Here is a 25,086-nt window from a genome sequence, read left to right as displayed (position 1 = left end):
ACAATTGCAATAAATTGGTGTTAAATATTAATAATCCATCTTAAATCTTTAACTTATTTAGCCAGAAATTCGTTTATAGATCATGCTATCATTAATAGCCAGAAATTAAATATATCCCCTATATGGTTAGTAAAAGTCAATAATTCAGTTCATCGCCATCATCATGAAAGGGAAAATAAACGCCACAAGAACCAGAGGAAGACTGCGTAAATCTTTCTTTGAAGAAATCTTTCATCGGATGGATTTTAGCTCATATCAAAAACTCAAGAAGACAGCAAGTGACAGACATGAATGGCTACAACGACAGGAAGCAGATGAAAATTCAAAACTGGTAATCGACTAATTAATAGTATAGTTTTTAACTAAAAGTCATTCTCGTTTTAGCGAATATTTTCTAATTCGAATTTTATTATTACATTACTCGATTTTGATTACTAGTTATTTTACAGAACTACCATAAAAATTCAATAAGACAATAAAATACAATTATGTTTTGTCTTCAGGTTGTTATATTGTTTTTGTAATATGAAAATTATTTTGTTATTAATACATTTGCATCGATAAAAAATAATTGAAAATGATTAATAAAATATGTATAATTATGTATAAAATATGTAGTTTGAAGCTAAATTGTACCGAGTTATTAAACTAAAAATGTCCTGTGCAGTGTGTATAAAATGGTTTCGACCTATTCAGACGTCATAATGTTAAACCTACTAATTATTTAGGATATATCAATTATCATGTAGCCATATCTATTGATAATCCGTTGCGCAATAATACAAGTGGTAATAATAATTAAAGAACTAAATAAAGTGGGAAATTGAAAAATAAGCAATTCGTAAAGTGGAATCTGAGAACATCATGTTGTATATACGGCATTAGTGTCTATTATAACAAACGTTTCCGTTACGGTGTGAAAAATTAAAAGAAAAAAAAAAGTCGCTCGGTAAACGTTTTGCGCTAACGTTTGAATTTCGCGCCGTCATCGTTGAGGATAGATGGCGCTTGTGTCGCCCGTGCCATCGGTGGGAGAAGAATGTACTGGCGCACAGTTGCCGTCACTGTAGCCGACCATCCCTCTTGTCTTTCTCTGCCGCCGTGTTGTTAGGTTATCTCGTGTGCTCGTTCACTAAACTCGACGGCGGTGTTTGATTTTTTTCACATATTTTTCACTAAGACACACATAACCCGACATGTCCAAAAGAGGTAAGTCGACATTTTTTTTATATTTTTAATGTTGTTTTTGGTAAAAAGCGTGTCGGCTGACGGTCCGGCACGAAAAGTGCGGTCGTCCATGTTTTGTTGTCAGTACACGCGACACGTTTTCTCATTTGTACAGCTCGAACGAAAAACAACGTGCAACGTGGTTTATGTTATAAATTATTTATGGCTACTATTTGCTTTTTGTTTTTTAAGGACGTGGTGGTTCCGCCGGAGCCAAGTTCCGTATCTCCCTGGGTTTGCCAGTCGGTGCCGTCATCAACTGCGCTGACAACACTGGTAAAGACAACGGTAGAAATATAATTTAACGGGCCGACAAATAAATGGTTTCTGTTATTTTAGGCGCAAAGAACTTGTTCGTCATTGCTGTTCAAGGTATCAAGGGTCGTTTGAATCGTTTGCCTGCTGCCGGATCGGGTGACATGATTGTCGCGACAGTCAAGAAGGGAAAGCCTGAACTCCGTAAAAAAGGTAAGCGATTAAAAACGAAAATTCTCATTTCTGTCATGTACTAAACTCGTGTTTAATTATTTGTACAATATAGTAATGCCAGCAGTAGTCATTCGGCAGCGGAAACCTTTTAGAAGGAAGGATGGGATATTTATATATTTTGAGGACAATGCAGGCGTTATAGTTAACAATAAAGGCGAAATGAAAGGTAATTGCCACAAATAGTTTTATTTACTTGTGATATTGTTATTAACAGGTTAATCTTATTTTAGGAAGTGCGATAACTGGTCCTGTTGCTAAAGAATGTGCAGATTTATGGCCTAGGATTGCATCTAATGCTAGCAGTATTGCTTGACCTTTGTTTTGAACTATTATTTTTTTGTGTTGACAACAATATACGAGCCTATTTACCACATTTATCACGACTTGTTTGTTCTACAATAATACCCCAATAGCTCTTATCTTAATGGTGTATTCAAAATATTATTTATATGGTAACAACTTGATGAAAAATTGAAATAACAACTACAAGTTGGTGAGTGTATAATTATTATTATTATTTTTTTAATTCTTCATTTACATTAGCCACAACAAAAACTCAATATTATTTAATAATTTAAATGTTCGTTTTACGTTGAGATTCAAATGTTTTTTTACAAATAGCGTACAATTCTACTTAAAAAATAAAATAATATTAATAGGCTTCTAAAAATATTTCACCGCATAACTGAATGGATTTTATAAAAAAAAAAATTGTATTTTAGTAAAGAAGAATTGAAACTACCTACACGTTATGAACAGTAATATTTTAATTAATGTTAAAGTTTGACAACTTATTTTCCTTGAATGAATAAAAGTTGTTATTTAATTTTAAATTAAATGCTGTTAAATAATAAATTTCGTTTAAGTCTTAATGATGAACAGAATTTGGAAAATAATATGAAACGTTGCTTATTAGTGTAAACTAATAACTTAATTTTAATGACAAAAATATTTTTTTTAATTACTTACATATCGATGGTTAGAAGCTTAGCATAAACACTACTTTTTCAAATTAGATTTTCTGTGTAAAAATGTAAGCTTCCATCGTTACAGACTATGTGATTACAAAATAGTGGCGCTTTTGCCAATTAACCTGATATTCAATATTATCCATTTTTATTAAACTCGACCATTCTTACCCATGGATGTATACATACATGCTATAGCAAAGCTCGCGTATGGTGGAGGCGGATTAGAAGAACTCGGTAATAATTTGTAGGCTCATATGTATCTTTTTCTACTTTATGTGCATTTATATAGTTGCACAACAATAGATTATATAAGATAGATGTATAGTTTAATAAGAATATTAATATAAATTACGCCCAATAGGGCAAGCAGCACAGGTAATACAGATGTCATTTAACAAATTATTACAGTGTAGAAAAAAACTAAAATAAACTTACAACAACAATTAACTAAAAAAAAAACTATCAAGTCAAAAATTTGTGAAAATGAGTTTATACCATACCTAAATACAGAAAAACCATATGGATCTTTTGGTAAGACGATCGATGTTATTAGTGGTTATACATTTTTTGAATACTGATGAATTGATAAACAATTAAAAAATTTAGACTTGGACAAATTTTTTTAAGCATCATCAAACCTATAACTATATAACCTGAAACTTTCATAACTTATAAAAGCTTTAAAATGTAGAGTATAAACTAAAAACAATAATTAAGTTTTTAAACATAATACCTTTCATTAGTTATTATATTTAATCGGTTAGTCGGTGTAAAATAAATGTTGTGTATATTGTAATATAAAATATATTATTAGAAATATTGGTAATTTGTTTTTACCTATATTTTACATTTTAAGAATAATATATGTTATTTATAATTTTTATTAAACGAATGCTTAAGAGTTAAACATTTTTTCTGGCATTAACTGTTTAAAGTTAATTTATTTCTAACGAGTTAGGCTATACGTATAGTATTATTTGAGAAAGAAAAAAACCAGAATATCCTATATGAAGTAGATAAAATAATTTCATAAATTACATATTAAATATAACGCTATACAAACGTTATAACTAAGATACATTCGACTACTAATTTAAAACTTGTAAAATTATAACAAACAGTTACTTTAATTATTAAAAAAGTTTAAAAGTTTTGAAAGAGACAAATAATTTATTAACCATCACGCATGTTTAAATTTAATGAATGATTATTTTTTTTTTCACTTCTATGTGTTTTATTTAAATGGTTTTTCTTGTATTTGGTATTATGTGACAAATGTAGTCCTGTCTCGTGCAACAGTAAAATATTAAGTAACATGATAAAAATAATTAAAAACTAAATAAAGGGGTATGTATAGGCATTCTATACTCATACGTGTATAATTTGACGTATAAATACAGCCGAGGAATAACAATTTGATTTAAAAGTCAGAGCAATTTAAAAGTGAACTTAAAGCTACGGTACATAATATGCAAATAATTGCTGAAACGTACTACTATTGTCCTCTTAACGTCCACAGTTATGGAAAATTAATAATTTATTTTGGATTTTTCAAAAGTTGGTAAATGTAATTTTGGATTTCTAAGATGCAAAGTACACATGCAATCAAAGTGTTACAATGCCAATGGCTATACGTACTTTATGGATATCCACATAAATAAAACATATGCTCAAGGTCACAACTATTCGTATTTCGGTTTGCAATACATTGCAGCTCTCACCGGTTTCTGATGTCATATTTGACTGTTTCAACAAAAATGTATTTTTACGATAATTTATAGCCACTCTTAAACGATGACGGCAATGTAGGAACGTCCATAATACACTATTATAATTATTTTAATATTCAAAAGACCTTGATGGATATCTCACTAGCGACGCCTTTGTGCCTGTTAGACGTTTACATGTGTATAAATATATTACACAGTGAACTCGGTAATTACAAAAAAAAAAAAACGGATTCTTAAGCGTGTCGTCCGTTTGCTAAAAAAAAAAAAAAATGTGCATGCTGTTAGTCTGCCGGGTGTTATTTGCTGGGGCGTTGTAATAGTATTCAGTTTACATGTATAACATGAATGAGCTGACACATTATTATTGTATACAAATATCAACGGCGGTGGACACGTTCTACGTGTGTCGATTTTAAGAAGATTATCGGTTTGGAAAAACGTCCCTCTTTTTTTTTTTTTTTAAATTTCTATTATTTAACTGCGGCGCGGCGAAACGGTCATAAATCATAATAATACATTGCTGTGGATAATAATAATAATAATAACGTACATATGCTATTAGGCTGTGTATACATATCGGTTTTCGGTTGTATACGATTATGTGTGTACGACCGACAGCGTGCAGTATGTGTGTACAAATAATTCGTGACTAAAATACTAATTGTTGCCCTCGTCTCGCTCACATGGAATAGATGACACATGGATGAGAACGCCTTATGTAAAACAGACATCAGAATGCGAGACGACTCGAGGCAAGTACGAGGCGGTAAAAAAGGTAACCGATTGCATAAAAAACAGGGCTTACTCCGTTCAAATGAAGTTCAATTTAAGTAATTGTAAAATAATATCACTATTAATCGTTATCGCTATTTAACCTAACCTAACCTAACCTAACCTAACCTAACCTAACCACAACTGATAGCTTCAATGCCTATCTGAGAAAACTACTAAAAATATATGTGTAATTTGATTTTTAAATTATTTGTTGTTCTGTATAATAACTCTTGTTACTGGACCAACGTCAACTTTCAGAACACAAGATTTATTTTATAATACTACAGTTCATTTAGTAGACTGAAATCGCACATTATATAAAGCGAGACATAACATTGCTAAACAATTTTATAGTTTAAACTTTGAAGAACGTAAACATACTACGAAATATTTTTGGTACTATTTGGTGTTAAAACAAATGTTAATACAAATTAAAGTTCTACCTATTAATTTTCATTAAGAGTGTATCTTTCAGGTAGGTACACTGTTGATCTATTATCAGTCTAATTTTTAGACCAATAATCCAAAAATTTTTTAAAAACAAATTTACTTACTAATTTTTTTTTTTTTAATGGAACTTATAAAATTAAAGCAAGTTCTTATTATTTTAAATATGTAAAAAAAAAATTGTTATTTAGTTGATAAGAGAGAATATGCGTAGCCATTTTAAATGAAATTGTTCTTTTAAATCGCTGTCAAGGATGCTGTGACATTTTGAAAAATAAATAAACTACCAAAAAAAGAGTCGAGACTACTTAACTAATAGTTAAACATCACAGTTTAGCGTTTAAATTACGATTTTACAAAAAATTGCCCATACCTAATAAATAGGGGGTATAACGTCATCTTAAGTAAAAGATTATTTCTTTTTTGTGACACAGTTTTACAACTTGTGCTGAGAGGACAAAAAGTAATATGTACTACCTACTGTGTACAGTTTTTTTATTTTTTAAGACTACATTAACTGTTAAAAAAAGCCTTGTAAATAAATAATACAAATTACATCTGGCTCTTTGGTGCACTACTGATGTCTAAACGGGGGAGGCAGGGGATTGGTCGATAATTTGTTCGCGTGGGATTTTGTTTTTTTTTTTAGAAACTTTTTGACAAATAACAGTTCTGTGACGCACACAACGTGGACTTGGATCAGACGATATGTGTGTTAAGCTCTTCTAAATTTCGGTCATTTGCCTGTCTATTGTCTCGACAACAGTCTGCGGTCAACAAGGCCGAATTTTACAGTAATAATCATTCATTCGCACGCATTGCCGTACAAACAATATCCCTACGGAAACTTGCCAGGAGCCTCCTTGTGGCACATGACAAATTCACACACACACACACACACAAGCAGTATTGAATCTACACCGAACGAAATGGGCGATTTGTTAATAGTTAAACGGATCCGCTTGTTGCCAATGAACAGTCGAGATTTGACGGTAAGAAATATAAATAAACCCTTTATGTACTCGAATTACGTTAAATTAATATCTTGTTTTTGCAACCACCCAAGGATTACGTGCCACAAATGTTATTTATAATGATGAAATTAAATATACAACTAATAATGCGTTTAAAAATAAAAAAACCCAATTTTTTTTACACACAAAATCAACTATTCCCGACACGTAATACTTAGAATATTACAATTTTGCCATTTTCATATGATTCTTTAGTTTTATTTATAACCCGGAAATCAAGTTCCTCTACGGCCGCACGTATAGCGGTATACGGCTAAATGTGTTGTTTTTTTAAATTATAAGTGCTTAGAAGACCTGTTGTGCAGAAATTTGCAAACACGGCAAACCTAAATAAATAGTACATATTATAGAATCTTATTGATCTGTTTGGTATTAGTTACTAGCCATTGCCGTTGGATATAACTTATTTTCAAGTGGATCGATATCACAAAATTCGAAATCCGGTTTTTAAATAATAAATCCTTTTTCGCCGTACACCAAAATTCGTTAAAATTATATTGAGAATAATTTTCGTGCGGCCTACCCGCCCAGATGTACTAATTAATCCGTGAATGTCTAATGTACCTGCAGATGTTATTGTGGAATATCGGAGACAAGACATAAGAGCGTTAACATGTAGTTCCAAAAAACCCTTCAATCTTGCCGTTCGACAAAATTCCAAGCATTTACCACCTCACCACGCTAACTGCACTCGGTTATTAAACATTTAAAATGCTATGCGTGTAAAGCGGTCATTAAAAAAATGATTACGTTTGTCGTATTTAACCAATGCTAAAATTATTACATAGTTTTATTTTCGGTCGCGTTGTTTGTACGATAGTAATAATTGTGTAATGTCCGTTATCTGTTGACGAGACCGTCTTCAAGTAGGTACTCCGTTGTGTTCATAATAAGCTTTAACAGCATAAAACCGCATCGACGACACGTTTTGGTAACGCGAATTCTCCGTAACAATTAAAACACCGATTCGACGTGGATTTTTGCTCGAAACGCGATTAATTATTAAGTCAGCTGTCGAGGTTGGCGGTTTTTTCTCGCAGACAACGGTAACCGTGCTTAAGGAGTTTGCTCGTGATGATTATTAGAAGCAAAAAAAAAAAAAAAAATACCAACCAAACACTCGAACACGTTGTCGAACATAGTCCCACGATTATGCTGGTACCTAAGCCCAAACGTTTCATAAATTGTAATCTATTCATAAATTGACATCAAAAACTCCTTGTGCATTTTGTGTTAATCAAACGCCCTAAAATCTCGCGGTTCTACCCCGGATGAATGTATATGTATTTTTTTTTTTTTTACTAATTTCTATGGAATTTTATTCATGGCCTTATCGTTGGTCGTGTTACCAACGGATCGCTCATAAGTCACAACACACAATGTCAGAATGCAGATTTCAAAAAAAACTTCACGGAGACCCGCCGTATAGCTTATAGCAACGTGTCCGTATTTAACGCTGAAACTATAGTGTTCAGTGTTGAAGAGTTAAAAAAAAAAAAAAAAAATCAAAATCTGTCCAGTCTCTATGGTCGGTTTGGTCTGTTAATCGACCTAGCGTACAGCGCATACCAGATGAAAAAAACGTTTGTGTTCGGCGTGCACTGTTTTTTACATTTAACCTATCGTGTTTGTTACTGATTATTGTCGAGATGAAGCTAATAATAGTTTGTTATTACTTATTACTTATTTCGTCGGATGCTACAAGCAAATGGTACAGCCCTCAGGTCAAAAACTCCATCCAGACAAGCGAAGCCGACATTTAGACTATCTTATTCAACAACTCTCACCAAATTAGTTGTATTCCAATTATGTGCAATACGGACTTCAACCAAAAACGGATTTGGATACTCTAATTATATATAAAAAAACGTTTAATAGCCCAAAGAGAAAACAAAAACAACAGTGGTAATTATGAAAGAAAAGCAAATAGAGTGTTAGATGAACTTATTGTTTTGGATACTATCAAAATTTGAATAATATGCTAATTTTGTAATATCTGTGCTACAGGCCAAACATGTTTTATGACATTTAAAGTAATATACCGACTAGCATATACGTTATATAGTATTTGGATAAAATGTCAGATAAATATGAGGAAGTAATTTAATCCAAATTTAAAGCCAAAACATTTTTTAAAAGAAATATCACCGTCAAATTCAATCGCTCACCACAATGGTATTACTGAATACTATTGACTACTACCGACTACATAAAATGCTATACAGCTTAAAAATCGTTTTGAATGATTCAATAGGATAACATATTATCTATAAGTAGACGCGTGTAAAGACAATTTCGTCATTCAAATACCGAAAGTAGCGTTTTATTGTTGAGCAAAGTATACATAAGCAAGTAGAGTCATTCTTTATTAGATAACATGTCATTAAATAATTCCTAACTGATAAATCATATTAATACTTGCACTTGTAGTTTGTTAAGCAGTTGTATGTCACAAATATATTAGACAGCCGACTGTGAATTTTCATGAAGTTTTAAATAGGCGGTTAAGTCTTAAAAATGTACAAACGATTTCTGTCGAGCGAGTCATGGTTAATTTGTTCTATGGCAAAATTACTGTTCGATTTATGTAAGCCGTAAGAGCTTAGCTATAGGTACTTGTTAGTTTTTTAACTGTTTTTTGCTAACCGTTAGGTAATGCGATTCTTCTACGAATCGGCATAAGACCAGAAGCTCAATTGAACATGACAGTGCCGAGTATACACATAGTGCATGCACCCATGTTCCGTTGACCGCATAATCTTGACAAAACGACTACCTACCGTATTATTCGGTTTTGGTCGTTTAAAACGATTGATTTGACGTTTATCTTTAATACCCGATGAAGGTATCGTTTCCAATAGAAAACAGTCGTACTCGAGATCTACCCTAGAGACAAAAAACGTCGTTGTGGTAGTGGACGGCGGAGGAGGAGGAGGTTGGAAGGAGATATGCATGGCTCTTGTTAAAAAATAGCGGTTGTCACAAAAACCCATAAAAAAGCATTATCAACCTTGAGATATCATTTTATTATTACTCGTAAAAAATAATGAAAAAAACGGCGAACACTAGTTGTAGAAACCGACACGCAGTTTCGATATATAAACGAGAATTGCGTTAGGCAAAACAGCTGCACGAACAATCCTCCAGAGATATCCGGTCTACATCGTTTTGCTGTGTTCAAGTATTGTGCATTGATCGATAGATCAGCCAGCGGCCGCCAGCTAAAATATTTATCTACAATCGCGTTGCGTTGTCGACTTATGTGAAATATATACAACTATGCATATGTCCTTTACAACGTAGAACGTCGTGGGCACAATGAAGAAACACCTATAAATACTCTCAACATACGGAACAGTAACAAATTATTAGATTTTTTAACGGTTGGTATAGTTTTTATTGTTTTTTTTTTGTGTGTGTGACCACATGTCAAATTCTAATTCACTCGGTCGTAAAAACGTCGTGAGGGTTGACCTTTCTCGAAATGACATTAACGTTCAGTTTTTGCTCACCTACCCGTTGCGCAAAATATAGCATTACAGTTTTAGGATAATGTTGTAGGAGTTATCTTAAGGCAGTTGTAGGGCGTGAAACGAATTCATTGATCAGTAACTGGTAAAATTGTGTACATTAGAGTTTAAACTGAATCACGGCAAGTAGGATCACTGACTGACGTCATCAGATTTGACTTGAAGATGGCAACACAAACATACAAATTATTCACTGATATAATATCTGGGGAAACTTTGTCGCTGTTGTTGTAATGGCTTTATAAAATGCTAGTTTTTGGTATTATTCAAGTACATTTCTATTGCATGTAAGCAACTCATTGTGCCGTTTGTACGTATTTAAATCCAGAAGTGAACGAAACGAGGGAGGTGTGTGAGAGAGAAATCCTCTTCGGACGTTTTGAAGGAACCAAATGAAAGCAATAAATTGAACAGAGAGCGAATCCTGCACATCCAGGCTGTTGGTAGGATGTACTGTGTTACCGGACATTTGTTTTAACTCCAAATGTTCTCCCCCGATTTTAGGATTTCGATTTCCGGCGTTTGCATTTTGGCAGATTTCTAAAGTAAGTAAGTAATTGAAAACCAACAGGAATACCGCTGTTTTGTCACGTGTCTGCGGTTGTATACGTTCCCCTACGCGTTCCCCTGACACATAATAACTATAATAATAGTCGGATTACGCGGAGAAATAAATCTGTATTTGAAACGGATTTTTTTTTTTTTTATAGGTACCGTGGCGCGAAGGATTACGTCTACCGTTTTGGTTATAAGACACGCGCGAATTTCGAGTAAAAAAAAAAAAAAATATTAACAACGATCTGGACTGCGAGTCGACCTTCGTTCAGAAGAATACAGCGCAATGGGAGGTGACGGGCTATTATGATAGGAATTCGGCAGAGACTTGACAAAAATGTCTTGCGGCGAACACCGGGCTTTGTTATATAAATTATTAGACACTATTAATTTTGTTTTATTGTTTTATCCATAAAACATTGCTGCTTTACGTGTACACGTCGTTTCGCGCCGCGGGGTAGTGTGTTTGCACATGATCTGATTCGACGAACCTGCGGTATTATAACAATAATAGTAATTATTATTATGACGATCGAACATACATTTTATGCAAAATCCGTCATCGCCGTGCGGGGTTTGTCCGTCCATTATAGTTTAATGAGTTTCATCGTCTTCTTGTTCTTTTACCGCTTCTCTGAGCTCCAGCTATTATTTCGATTAACCGCCGTTGTATACGCGTCATAATGTGTGTACATCCACGACTTTTATTACGTTGCGCGTGGGATGAATTAATTTAATATTAAACTCACACCGACCAAGACGAGAGACAACGTCGTCGTTCCATTAGGTCTCGCTGAACAGAAGTGCTTCTGCTGAGCAGATCCGACCGAAACTTTTGGATTTCGGCTGTCTCCTCGAATCATACTAATAATGATCGCACAGTTTTAATGTGCCAACGCTGGCACAACTCAATCAAACATTACCTACGCCGACCGCGGATATTAGTTCCGCTTCCGCCTCGGCTTCCGTCCATTTCGTCTCCAGAGATCAGTAGGCAATCCATTAACGTTAGCTAGTCGTGTACAGTGTAACCCGTGCACGAGATAACAACAAATCCTAAGAGGCGAGGGACTCTGTGATTCGACATTCTTACCGTAACATTCCTCAAAAAAAAAAAAAACTATACAGAAATTCTTTGTTTACTCGCTAATTATGTTTTATGTAACTCCCGACAATGTCACAACCCCAATTAGATATGCAGGCTAACTTTTATTAATTATAATAAATTGTAATTATCCACTTTAGCAGTGAGACATATTTTGTTGGAAATCTAAAAAGAAGTTTTTCTAGTCAACGTACACAGAAGCGTTTATCGTAAGAGAGATTATTTGATTGACACATATAGTATAACCTGCAAACTGCAGTGACTGTTTAAGCATTAGTGTCCGCAGTTATTATTTACTCTTATTAAAAATAACTTATAAAATGGATTTATACATTTTAACGATCGGATATGTATTTAAATAAAAAATTGTGATGTACGTTTTACAAAATATCAAATTAAAAATTGTTGAAACAATTTTTAGGTTATGTCATCACATTCCTATATCTCAATACGCCTTACAGAACATTTTACGACCACCGTGATGTGGCCCGTCAACCAGACAGTGCAAATATAACGTCTGAAACGCATGAAAATATGATACTAGACAGCTACTAAATGGTTTATCAACTAAGTGAGCCAGTTTACAAAGTATTTGGTATATTGGTTTATAGGCGGTAAATTAGCCTGTATAATCGCAGCTAATTTTATTACGGATTACCAGATAAGTATAAGATATAGTATTACTTTAACTGAGCGACGCTAACCTTCAACAGCACTCGATATAACACGTGTTGTCAACAATGTACAGTATTTATGTATTTTTTTATTGGGTCATCTTTAAAATATGTGGAAAACATGGGAAACACAAAAATAAATAAATATATAATACCAAAAGCATTGCAAATAATAACCAATAAATTATATATATATTTTTTAAATCTGCCTAACCTAACTGTACAAATAATATGGGAATCATTTTTAATTAAATTCCACGTTGTGACTAAAAGGGATACTCATAATCAATATCAACCAAACGCAATTTGGTTCCAGTCCTTTTATTTATCACAATCTATCTTATACCTAGTCCAACCCAGCGAAAGTCAGTTAATATACTTAAAGTTTTTCTAAAATTAAAATAAAATACCTACATAAAACATTATAAAGATAAGAAATATTTAAAAGATGTTGAAATTGTCAATGCTATATGTTGATTAGATATTGGAAGTATAGTATTTTACAGATATTATTATTTTTATTGTAATTCAACTTTGGTGAAATATTAGCGTTAAATCAGAAAGCAAATGACATAACTACCGAGTTCATTTGGACGTGTCGTTACGTCGGTTTTTTAACGTCACGGTCATAAAACACAATCCCGGTTGATATTATTATGTTTTTCGACAAAATATTTATACGGGACCGGGAGTTTTTTTTTTTTTTTTCTAACGACTTTTATTGTTTTAAAGAGTAAAAAAACACACTGCCGACGCATTTTAATAACAATGACAGCTTAACGATACACGCCCGGCCGAAGGCGCCTCGTACAACTGAAAAAATATATTTTTTTTTTTTTTTTTTAAACCGTTTAGAAGAACGAGAGTTTCTTATGCGAGTGATAAGCCATCGCCGAGGCTCCGAGAACAGCGCAGAAGGACTTTGTCATAAAAATTCCATAAACACCCGAGTTTAATAGAACGAGACTTGTGCCTTTTACTGAGCGCGTTCAGTGTTCGCTCGTCGCGATGGGCGGGACCCGCTGTTTTTTAGCCATTAACTCTATTTATTATTGCGCGTTGCCGCCGAATATAGTGATTTTTATTATGATGAACCTTTTAAATAAAAAAAAAAAATGATAATAAAATCGCCGTACCGTATACGCCACCATCGGTACGGCTACTGTACCACAATAATAACATGGTACGCTGCTGATGCGCTTAAAATTTCAGACGTTTTCGCATCATTACGCCGCCCCTTTTGCTCTTCGTCTACCGCCTAACCACCTCGGCCGTGACGAACATGTCTGTTATGGCTATGTATTCATCGGGTCGCACTACATCCATCGGTATGGTTCGTGTACATTTAACCGTCGTCGGACTGAACCAAAAAGAGATAATATTATCCAGAAAGTGTTACGAGTACCACCATCAAGACGGGCGCGACGTACAAAGTTATGTTGTCGACGACTTATTGAAAAATGTTTTGCCAAAAAAGAATAAATAAGAAGCGTGTCTCGAGATATGGATACCGTACAAAATGAATGTTTGTATGAAAGTATTTGTAGTGTAAAAGTTAGAACAAAACACAAGACCAGTAAAAATTTGTATTAAATTATTCTTTTTTTAAAGTTAATAAAATATGTACGATACCATTTAATTTTCTCAAGTTGGTAACGACCGCCAAAATCGGTAACGTGTCGACAATTAAGTCACCATGCGAGCTACCCGACGAGTACTATACGGGGTGGGCCAAAATATATGCATCGGTTTTGAAGGGCTGCGGAAAAAAAACTTTTCAACTTGGAGAAATGAGGTTTATATTGTTCGACTCAGTAGACAATCTAGTTTCTTACATCGAGTTTTTAAGATTACATCATTAAAATGGTGACCGTGAGCGAGCAGCCCACCCCACGTCTCCCCTCAGAGAGACCAGGCGCCCGGGGAACATTTGTCTCAATTTCAGACCTGCGCGCTCACCAGATTTGTGAGCTTTAAAACTTTAAGTAAGAACTAGATTGTCTACTGAATCGAACAATATAAACCTCATTTCTCTAAGTTAAATAGTTTTTTCTGCAGCCCTTCAAACCCGATGCATATCTTTTGCCCCACCCTGTATAACACAGGTAATGTATAGCAGATTTTTTTTTTATGATTATTATTGTTATTCCGTGAGTGACAAAGGGTCGTCGCAATTTTTAGCTGTTACGCGTTTATTCGCCATTCAATAAGTATTTATTTATTGCTTGACTGAAATTGGGGTAATACGATGGATCCGGATTTTGGTAATCACTCGGACAGCTAAACGATTTTTTTTTCAAAGCGAGCTGCCCGCCTTGTGGGTTGCCAAAAAACACAGCATAATATTCAATACACAAATACATAAGCCAATTGAATTTATAATACAAATATACACTATTGACTTTTTAACATTAAAGACTTAAAATTCAATAGTATATTAGAATACATAATGATGATGTAATACTTATATTGTGTTGTGGCGGTATTAGCTGTATCAATCCGAAATGGTGTTATAACGCTTCAACAAAATGAAAAAATGTAAAACAAAGTCGTTACTGACATTATTTTATTCACGCGAATTATTGTAATTTTAATGAAATTCTAAGCATACCGTTATAGTATATAGTTTTTAAGTCGTATTCCGTCTATAAATTAGTCATTATTTTGGAAGCGTATTTCGCACACTCGATTTTAAATACAAACAACTTTTCTATAATAATAAACAAAACGAACGCAAATAGATGTGTAAATATAACACATTTTTTTCTCGAGTTACTTTTTATTATATGTTTGATTTAAACGTTTCTGGACCAAGGCCTATTCGAAGTCTGTAGTTAAATACATCTTTTTCTAAACACTACATTTTTCATTCGCGATTAAGATGCTATAAACTTTTAAAAATAACTATAAAAGAAAGTGTTTTAAAACAGTTTGTTACTAGTAAGCTATTGCCAAATGTCCATAATGAAATTGCGTTGGGCATTTTCACAAAAAATTTGAGAGATAAAGTGATGACTAGTATACTAGTCATTTTTATACGTCAAGTATAGTAACTTGACAGCATATTATCAAAGTAGATGTGATTGTACACGTACAATAAATACTATGGATTTTTAGAAATGTGGTAATTAAGGTCAACTTGTTTCTTCCTTTTATGACACAAAGTAAATGGTCACAATGAAAAATAAAACTTCTGTCACAAACAAGCTAATTCCCTCCCTCTGACCATTATTTTTATTTTCACCAACCAAGTATAAGTTAATAATATAACGGTTAACTTTTAACCTAACCGAAAGCCTTTTACAAGTTTCAAAACAAATAGATAACATAAAGCACTTGGCTAATCGTGCCTAGTTAAATATTTATCATAAATAATACAGTTTATGTACAATTATTTATTTAATTAAAAAACAAATTTACTAATTTTCCTTGATTTTGATGAGTGTCTAATTGTAAATTTCCTTAGTCGAAGAAATTAAAGTAGTGTACAAAAACCTTATTGCTAGGTACAGGAAAAAACATATTTTAGCGATTGTTTTTATGCATCTTGATTTATGAATATTTAGTACAGGATACAAAAATTAATTTGTAACAAAGTACCTCGTAGAAGTAATCTACTTATTTAAGTCGCTTATAACTTGGTAAAAAATAATTTTTGAGATCCAAAACTTTGTATGTATATTTTTTAGGACTATTTAAACATGGGAATAAATCGTCGTTTTTTTAAAAATATATGTATTCTGGGCTGAAAGGCTTTTAAAAAATTAAACGTACTATTATTCCGATAAAGATGTAATTAAAACTCGAAGATTTGAATAGCGCTCTCAAACCGGCATATAGAACAATGTACACGCTATTGCTATTATTTTGTAAACTTCATATACAGGTTTTCTATTATGTTTTACATGAGGAATATGTGAACGCATCAATTCATTTAGCTAGAGATCTAACCGCATTTTAATTAAGTCTCGCCCTGCTAGTTTATATATTCATTGTGTTTAACAGTCATTAAAAAAAAAAAAATTGTCGCCTCGATGTGAGTTCATAGGAATGAAAAATATTCGGCCGTGATAATATTTGAGTGGCAATTGAAAAAAAGAAATATACACTTTACAAAAACTGTTTAATACATTTTAAATTCTAAGACTATTATTGATAATAAACGGTACATAGAACCATTTGACCCTCGTTGTCTGAGGACAGAAATTAATATTATAAATTGAGCCACAAACGAAACGATCGTCATACGGTGATGTAATATACCTAAAATAATAAACTTTGCAAAAAAAAAAAATGTTGTCTAGAAATGTATATTGTCCTCTTAAACGTAAAATGTATTTTTCGTATACTCATAATTTATTATCATATCATCTAACAGGAACAATTTACTACCAACTCATGCGTACATACTCGGCTATTCGCTGTTTTTTACAATCGTAGTTTCATACTGTGTCTGTAAATATTGACATTGTTTTGGGCTATATCATTACGAAAATAATATGTTTCTCTCTAATCTTAGCTGCTGTCCTTTTGGTTTTTGCATAATGTTTCCAATGATCAAACGAGTTTACTAAATGAAGAAACGAAAAATACGTGTAAAGGAATTTCTAGCGTGGGCCAGATAATATACTTTCGCACCTTCTTCCAGATGCATTCGACCATAACGCGGTTGTGTCATTGTGTCCATTACTGTTTAAAAATATTGAATAATTATTGTTATCGGTGACCAAAGACGGGCATCTAAAAAAAAACTGCGTTTGTACATTTTACAGTTGTTTTTTCCTAGCACATACCAATATATTATGGGCTTCCGAGGCTTCCGAGGCCCCAACACATCTAGGGGTACTACTCAAAAAATATTTAGCACCATAGTTTAATCCCTCTAGCTAGTTAACTAACAGTGTGTACAATGTATACAAACATTAAACTTCGAGTTTCTCAAGAGGTAAAAGGGGTTAAGGAGAGTCTCAAAATTCTTTATTGTCAGCGAGACAACAAAAACATAATTTAGTCGAGACTACCTCGAGCTAGTGGCTGACTCCATTAACGGGAATAAGACAAGACAAAATATACGTTCACCGAGACAAGATGGTTTTTACAACATTTAAATGACTTGCGGTACTTGACGATCTATTTTCGATTGATATAAAACAGCGTCAGTAGTATGTAAAAATATATATAATCTAGATTAAAATTTTAGATTGAACCTTATTTTCTTTGGACGCAGCGCCGCACTTATTATATGGTAATTTGTCGGCTGAAAGAGCTTTAGCGAACAAGTTAAATGTGTACAATATGAATACAGGTTTTAAGAATGCAAAACTTAGAATATTTGCAGGAGTGTGCCGGATCCGTCAGTGGTGTTCAATTACCACCGAAGTTGAATCGTTTAAAAGGTTTATAATGTTAGATTATTATTTTTCAAACTTTTCCGTCATCCGAGTATAAACTTTTCGCGCGATCTGGCAAATGAAGAAAAATAGATTTGTTAAAAATAGAACTTTTTGATGTACTGCCGAGTATATTGTTTATAGGGAGTTGTCAATGAACGGCTAAGTAATGAAACCAATACGAGAAAAGTACTATCGCACCGTTAGATATAATTACTATAATATGACTGATGTTATATGCGGCCAATGAAATGTTGTAGAACCATAATATAATATTCTGATCTTATTTCCGGTTAACAGTTTCGTTGATTTCGAGTAGTCACCTTGGGAATTAAGAACACCAGTGTTATAATAATACAGTATAATATAATATGATATATATATATATATATATGCATGAAACGAAGTACCCGGTCTCTACTAACAGCGGGTGTGTGTGTGTAGTACGGTCTCCAATATCCTGTAATGGCTTCGAAATTTTATACCTCCGTTTATCTAAAATAGTCCTCTTAACGAACTTTTATCATCCGAAGAGGGTAATTTGTGGCCATAAAATTTGTTTTACCGCTTACAGACAAGATTATACTGAACAAAGCTAAACGGCTTGTCCAAATGACATTCGACTAGTTCTTGTGTTATAATATAAAGAAGATATTGTGTGAGTTTCGATTGCTTTGGCGTCAGATCAAACAAAATATTGTAATCTGTTCGCGAGCTTAGAATGGATATATGAGTAAGCTCGTTGGAATTTATAACGGTTATGCCTCGAGGAAGTGATTAATCATAATCAATAGTGGCGATAAGGCGATTCTTGAGCATTTTATTTCTAATAATAATAATAATAATAATAAAGTACCTAAATCACACAGTATAGTGCGTCTGAGATACAACGTAGGTGTCCTCAAGGTTTTGGAAATACTTGGCCGAGAATTGGCCGATGAAAATGTTTCGGAAACGAATAACCAATTAATTCACCAAGGCCCTCTGTCGCCGTCACTGGTACTCCAAAAAGAAACCCTAATATTTATTAATAACTTATAAATATTTTATTTTATGGCAAGCGCAGTATGGTTTTTCTAATCCGTGTCTTTTCAACATTTTCGTCCTAGATATTATCACATGAAAGGAAGACCAAACGGGTTTTTGGACTTTTTTATTTCTTTTTTTTTGCACAACCAAATGACCCAGCATGATTTATACGGTTAAATATACGACTATTTTTTTTTTATAGTTACACATTTTTTTTATGATAAACATAATTAATTTAAATATATCGCTAAAAATATATTACCCGGCTGATATCAAAACGAAAGTGTTTATTAAATATTAAATATGTGTATTATTAAACGTGTTATTATTTGAATTAGTATAAAAAAATGTAGTCTAGATAAGTATTTTAGTTTAAAAGTTATTACGTTATAATTTAACATTTTCAGTTCCCAAAATATAAGGGATGGGGTTATATAGTTAAAACATATATCAAATTTGGGATAGATAATAACGCGAAAGTATGAAAAAGAATAAATATAAAAAGTCTATATTGATTGGTCCATAGTTAGTAATTCACTCGGTATAGAATGGATTATTTGTTGGATTTTTAATGACTTCATAAACAGTTAACTGTTAATTTAATTTGAGCAAAACGTGATTTTATGACATCAAAGAATATGATTGATAAATGAGTCGGGGCGTAGTGGCGATGAATTTTCGTAGTAAGTGTAGTCGCCATCACTGAGATAAAACGCTTTGATACAAATATTAAATATAGAAATAAACATTGAAAAGGTTATAAAGTGCTTCAAATTTTATTTTTAGTATTAGAGTGGTTACGATTGGAGTTGATCATCTCTCTATTACAGTTTATCGACGTTGTTACTCATTCATCCTGTTTAACAATAATAGAATACAAATATTTGTTTGATACCTATTGATTCATTCGCATTTTACCCCCTTTTTGGTTTTTTCTCAATAAAAACCAATTTGACAATAGATTTTTAAGGAAGTTGTAATATTGTAACCCCGTTTTATACTCGTGTTATAAGGTGTTATAAGTTAAAATATGGTTCACGCTATATATAGACTTGATAAACTGATAAATCAGTTCAGCCGTTAAGGAAACTATATTTATAAAAAAAATAATACCTTCTGAGTGTGTATGGAAGCTAAGACGTATTTCAATGAATCAACATCTAAAACTCGATTAAAAATATGTTTTTTTAGTATTTTTTGTCATTAGTATGTCATTGTATTAATCGTGGTTTTAAAATTGTATTGTTTTATTTATAAATAATATGCGTTCGACGGTATTGATCGAATAAGTAAATTTTAGCGCCAACATTGTAAATAATTGTGTAATCGTAATAACTGTATTAACACCAAATGCGGAAATACAGACGAAAATAAAGTTATAATTTTGTTTTTTTTTTTGCAGTTATTTAATAAAATTGTGAAATAACGGCTAAAGTGTAATTTATTTTAACGGTTTTATGTTTTGTTGTGTATAATTGAATACAAAGATTCCGAAGATTGTCGCGAGATTAAATTTGTATTACACAATATTTGTGTAATGTGACGATCATTGTTTTAATATTTTACATTCTTCTCGGGTAATTTATTATTAAGTATTGTTTAAAAATAAAAGTTATCACTTATCAGCGTAAAATTTACTTAAGTTTTGATATTGAATGTTCAAAAAACATTTGATAAAATAATGTAAAAGAACCTCAGTACAGAAATAATTAAAGTAAATGTTTTACCCTTTCAATAACCAACGGCTAATATTATGTTAACTTTAAAATAAATGTTATCGAATAATGGATAAAAAATGAAAGTAAATGTCTATTAGTAAACTTATTTTAGTTAAAAGACGACATTAACTTAAATAAAATGTTAACAACAAATAACAATATTCTTGTTTTTTTATTGATAAAATTAATTAATTTTATCTTGTCAATGTAAATTAGTTGCAAAAATCGAGATTGATAATTTTAAAATTTATTTCTAATTTACAAAAAGTTTGTACGACTCCAAATAATTAATGTTGTGAGCGTAATATTTATCAAAAAAAGTCTACGACCGGTCGTTAGTATAGCACACACACACACATACACCGAAAATATTATGATTTATGATTAATTACTTGAAATATAATATGCAGATTAGTTTGTAAGATATTACTTCTACTATACGCAAGCTGAATGATTTTATCCAAAACAAATCGATTTCCAAATCATTCAATGCGCGGCTTTCATAAATAAATCAACACCGCGTCATCCGATCCACCTAGTCAGTTACGGGTACAGTTCAACGTGTTCATCCACGACTCACGAGTACCTATAACTTCGGATATAATAATAATTACAATAATAATCATATATTGTTACCGATTTTGATAACAAAAATCGAACCGTCTGAGAAAATCTACAAGGTTCGTTATCGAGTGAGTTGTTATACAACAGCCATTAGATACACGTGGAAAAAAAAAGTATTGCATTTATCAAAAAAAAAAATCAAATATATAATAATATTAGGTATACGTTAGAGTTCTGTTCAGTTTTAAATATTCAAAGTGAATTAAGTTCCAATTAACTAATATTGCGTGTGTGTGCATATTTTTTGACGGTATCACATAAGAAGATGTATTACAAAAGAAAAAAATGATGCAAAAGATAAATGGTAAATACCTATGATACCCCCCTTTTAGGTACGTCATAATTAAAGTGTTCTATGTATTCTATGTATACTTGTCACGTGACTCAATAGAACGTGTCAGTTATTTTTCTACTAATGTTTATTCACTTAATTTTATCATTTTTTTTAAATAATTCTTTCATTTGTAATATTCATGTGATTCGCTATAGCCATATTAGTTAAAATAAATAACACTATAGTATTATTAAATTGTCAAATACTACTGATAATTCTGACATTTGTAGTTAGTGTATTGTTCTTAGTTGCATAAAAATCGTAATTTTGGTTTTATACAAATTTAACTTATCCTCTTTTACCCAAACATCAAAATAGTACAAGTTGATTTAAATTTGCTTCGCCCAAGAGTTAGTTTTGTAATTTTTTGTTTTTGTTTACGGTTTGTTGTAGAGTGCGTCAACTTTAATATTATAGGCATGACCATATAAATGGTAGTTTTGACCGCAAATGGGATATATATATATATATATGCTTGTAGGCCAGAATCCAATTAAACAGTTTTAATAGATATTCTAGTCAAATACCGTAAACGTAGAGTTGTTATTCTGATCCATAAAAAAAAATCTGCCTTTTCGACCGTAATTCGATTATAGCTTACAAGCGAAGAAAGTTTTATGTTTCACGGTTTTCCCCCATACATTTTCACGCGCGTTGCAGAACAGATCAATTAACAAAGATAAACGTTTGCTCGTGTACCTCGACTGGGAGATACATTGATAAAATAAATAGTTAAGTCCCGATGTTGGTCACGATCGAAGAATGTCTCGGAACTGTTTCCAATAAGTACAGTTAGACGTACAAGAGCTATTATAATAGTATTAAGCGCAACAACCTAACCGGAGCACGCGAGCACGTTATGTCGCTATTGCAGTGACACTTTGTGACTTCATTATAATATTTTACTGAGCTTTATTTTAACATGGCGATAAAATATATTTTAAAATAATTATTTCCATTTTATAACGACGATAATCCTAGCAAGCAAGGATTATGTTGGGGCTTTATAGATTAAAAAGTTAGGTACTAAGGATCAGAAGAAAAGGTAGACGAAAATGTGTTTAATATTCATGACAATAATATAAATAAAGGTTTAATTATGGTCTTGAGCATTTTGAGAAGGTTGAAAATGGTGCCGTTTGAGCTAGGTGGAGTAGTATGTTGTCCAATGACTGCTTATGAAGATTGTGGCTCGACATTACGCTGTGGCGAAAAAGGGTTGGGCTCTAAAGGTATTAATTGATTGATGTTGGTTTTATCGATAAAATGTCCATAGGTTAATCACTAACAATTGAGAAGTATGACAATATTATTGGCAAATTTTTCATTCATAAAAAATTCCGATTTACTACTCGGGTCTATACTACTTACTGCAGTGAGCACTTGCTTGTGTTTAGAAGTATGGGGCACTTCCGTATTGTTACGCTTAATTTTTCGGAGCTTTTTGTTTTCTGCGGTAAAGATATTTTCTGAGTAGAATTTATACACATTATGAGTGATATTTGGGTCAAGGGCGAAGACTGGCAAACAAACAGGAAGAAAACAAAATGGGTTAAGAACACTTGACGTGCGCTGTACCTTCTACAATATGATAATGGGTAGGTACTCTATAATATGCGAGGAAAATTAAAATGTGCGGTTTCTGAAAACGGCAACAATAGATGCGTGCGACCAAATGGTCAATTAATGTACCGCCTACGTACGTATCCGTATACGGTAAAATCTCCTTAGCATGTGCCCTGGTATATTGCTGATGTATATCTATTCAAATTTTGGTAGTACGCCTATAATACGGGTAGGAGGGTCCGCTGAAAGTTTCATCAAAGTTTCTCAAACCCGCAACACTGTACGGCATGCCATCGACTAAAGAGCCTTATTTTCACATTCATTAAAAAATTCCTAATAAGTAATATATCAAACAAAACAAATTAGAATTCGTTCCACGCCTCGAATCGCCGTGTCCTTATTGTCCGTGTCTCGTCGATATCTTCACGAAACGAGATAGATTAATATTTCTTCTTACGAAATACACCGGACAGTTGCTAACCCGTGTGCCGTAATTTTTATTGATACCCCTATCTCCATTTTCAGATTCGCGCTTACTGTTTAATTACTATTATGTATTCGCTGCTACGACCGAGAACGGGCCAGTGCCGTCAATGACGGTTCATGGGCATTTTAATAGCAGAGTATCTCTAATACACAGACAGAATCTAAGCAGTCGAAGTTGTTTTTGATAACAATAAACGAGCAAGCGTTGCCGAAGGGCACGAGAACGAATTCGATTTGGACACACACACACACACTCTCTGACGAGAAAATGTAACGCTTAAAGAAAAAATATATATATATATAATTTATAAAGACAATATTTTTCAGGGGGACATCATAGAAAGTTCCGTTTTGTTGGCTAACGGCGCTTCGGGGTACCCCTACTGTATACTCGCACACAAATGCACGTTGTACAAAATTTATTAGATTTTAGCTTGGATATATATACAGACATACGGTGACGCCGGTAACACAATTACAAAGTTGGGCCACCCGTACAGTGTGTATGTATATATATATATATATGTACATCGTACACGGTTTCAACATGGGTATATAGAATAATGTGAGTTTCAAACGCTCACCCGACGGATTGATTGACATTAAACAGAATCTGTCCAACTATCATACATGGTATATAGTATGTAAAGGGTTGCCGCACATTGAAATCGTTTAAAATGCATTACACAAATAAAGTAAACATCGTTAAGCGCAACAATTGTTGCAATTCGAGTTCACCGCAATCGGATGTTTGATCTGTTTGGAATTATGAAATTCGATCTAAACGAAATTTAGTATGTAAGCATATTTTTTTTTGTAATTTAATGGGCGTAGTACATTGAATTATTTTCTTAAATTAACGTTTAACGTTTTTACACGTATAGTTGTGTTAACTTGATAATTTGTTGACTGTTAATTGGTCTTCCAGTACAATGTACTATGCGTTTGCCGTCTTGGGCTTCCAAAAAATTATGACATTTATCATCTAAACTACACGGATAATGTTGCCAGAACGAACATTGCCAACAAATTCCATACGATTTACGATTTGGGCGGTTTTTAAACTTAATTTTTTATAGTTTACTTAATTGGCGTGTATTTTGTTTTCATATTAAATGCGTTTACCTATAGTCACTATAGAAGACTAGCTATTAAATACCAGAAAAAAAAAAATGCATAAATCTTGATATAAATACATAAAATCAGTGTTGCAAATATGTGTGTTACAAGAAAGGTCTAAAGGTATAATAAGCCTTTAGAATTGATTTTAGCCTCGTCCAAATGTGAAAAATATTTTTTTCTTAGTATTACGATTTGCTTATTAGTTAAATACATATTTATATACAATATTATAACCTAAACATAAAAATATAGTTACAATTTAAACTACTTTTTTAAGATTT

General features: G+C 32.6%; 2 protein-coding genes across 9 annotated transcripts in view; one reads left to right on the top strand and one right to left on the bottom strand.

The window, feature by feature from the left end:
* The window catches only part of LOC126838810 (basement membrane-specific heparan sulfate proteoglycan core protein-like), a 141,385-nt gene that overhangs the window by 39,905 nt on the left and 76,394 nt on the right, over positions 1–25,086 (bottom strand). The gene's annotated exons all lie outside the window — the stretch shown is intronic.
* LOC126838812 (60S ribosomal protein L23) lies at positions 1,068–2,089 on the top strand. Its single transcript, XM_050573537.1, has 5 exons — positions 1,068–1,209; positions 1,420–1,503; positions 1,567–1,695; positions 1,769–1,882; positions 1,947–2,089. Exons 1-5 carry the CDS (start codon positions 1,197–1,199, stop codon positions 2,027–2,029), a joined length of 423 nt encoding a protein of 140 aa, XP_050429494.1. The 5' UTR covers positions 1,068–1,196; the 3' UTR covers positions 2,030–2,089.

This window comes from Adelges cooleyi, unplaced genomic scaffold (genome assembly GCF_023614345.1).
Source record: "Adelges cooleyi isolate 19-005CV unplaced genomic scaffold, UGA_ACOO_1.1 ACOO_flye_CR_arks_rails_tigmint_CR_PRNA_30, whole genome shotgun sequence".
Lineage (NCBI taxonomy): Eukaryota > Metazoa > Arthropoda > Insecta > Hemiptera > Adelgidae > Adelges > Adelges cooleyi.
The sequence above is the reverse complement of the archived record's forward strand: the minus strand, read 5'-3'. Positions and strand labels throughout refer to the sequence as shown.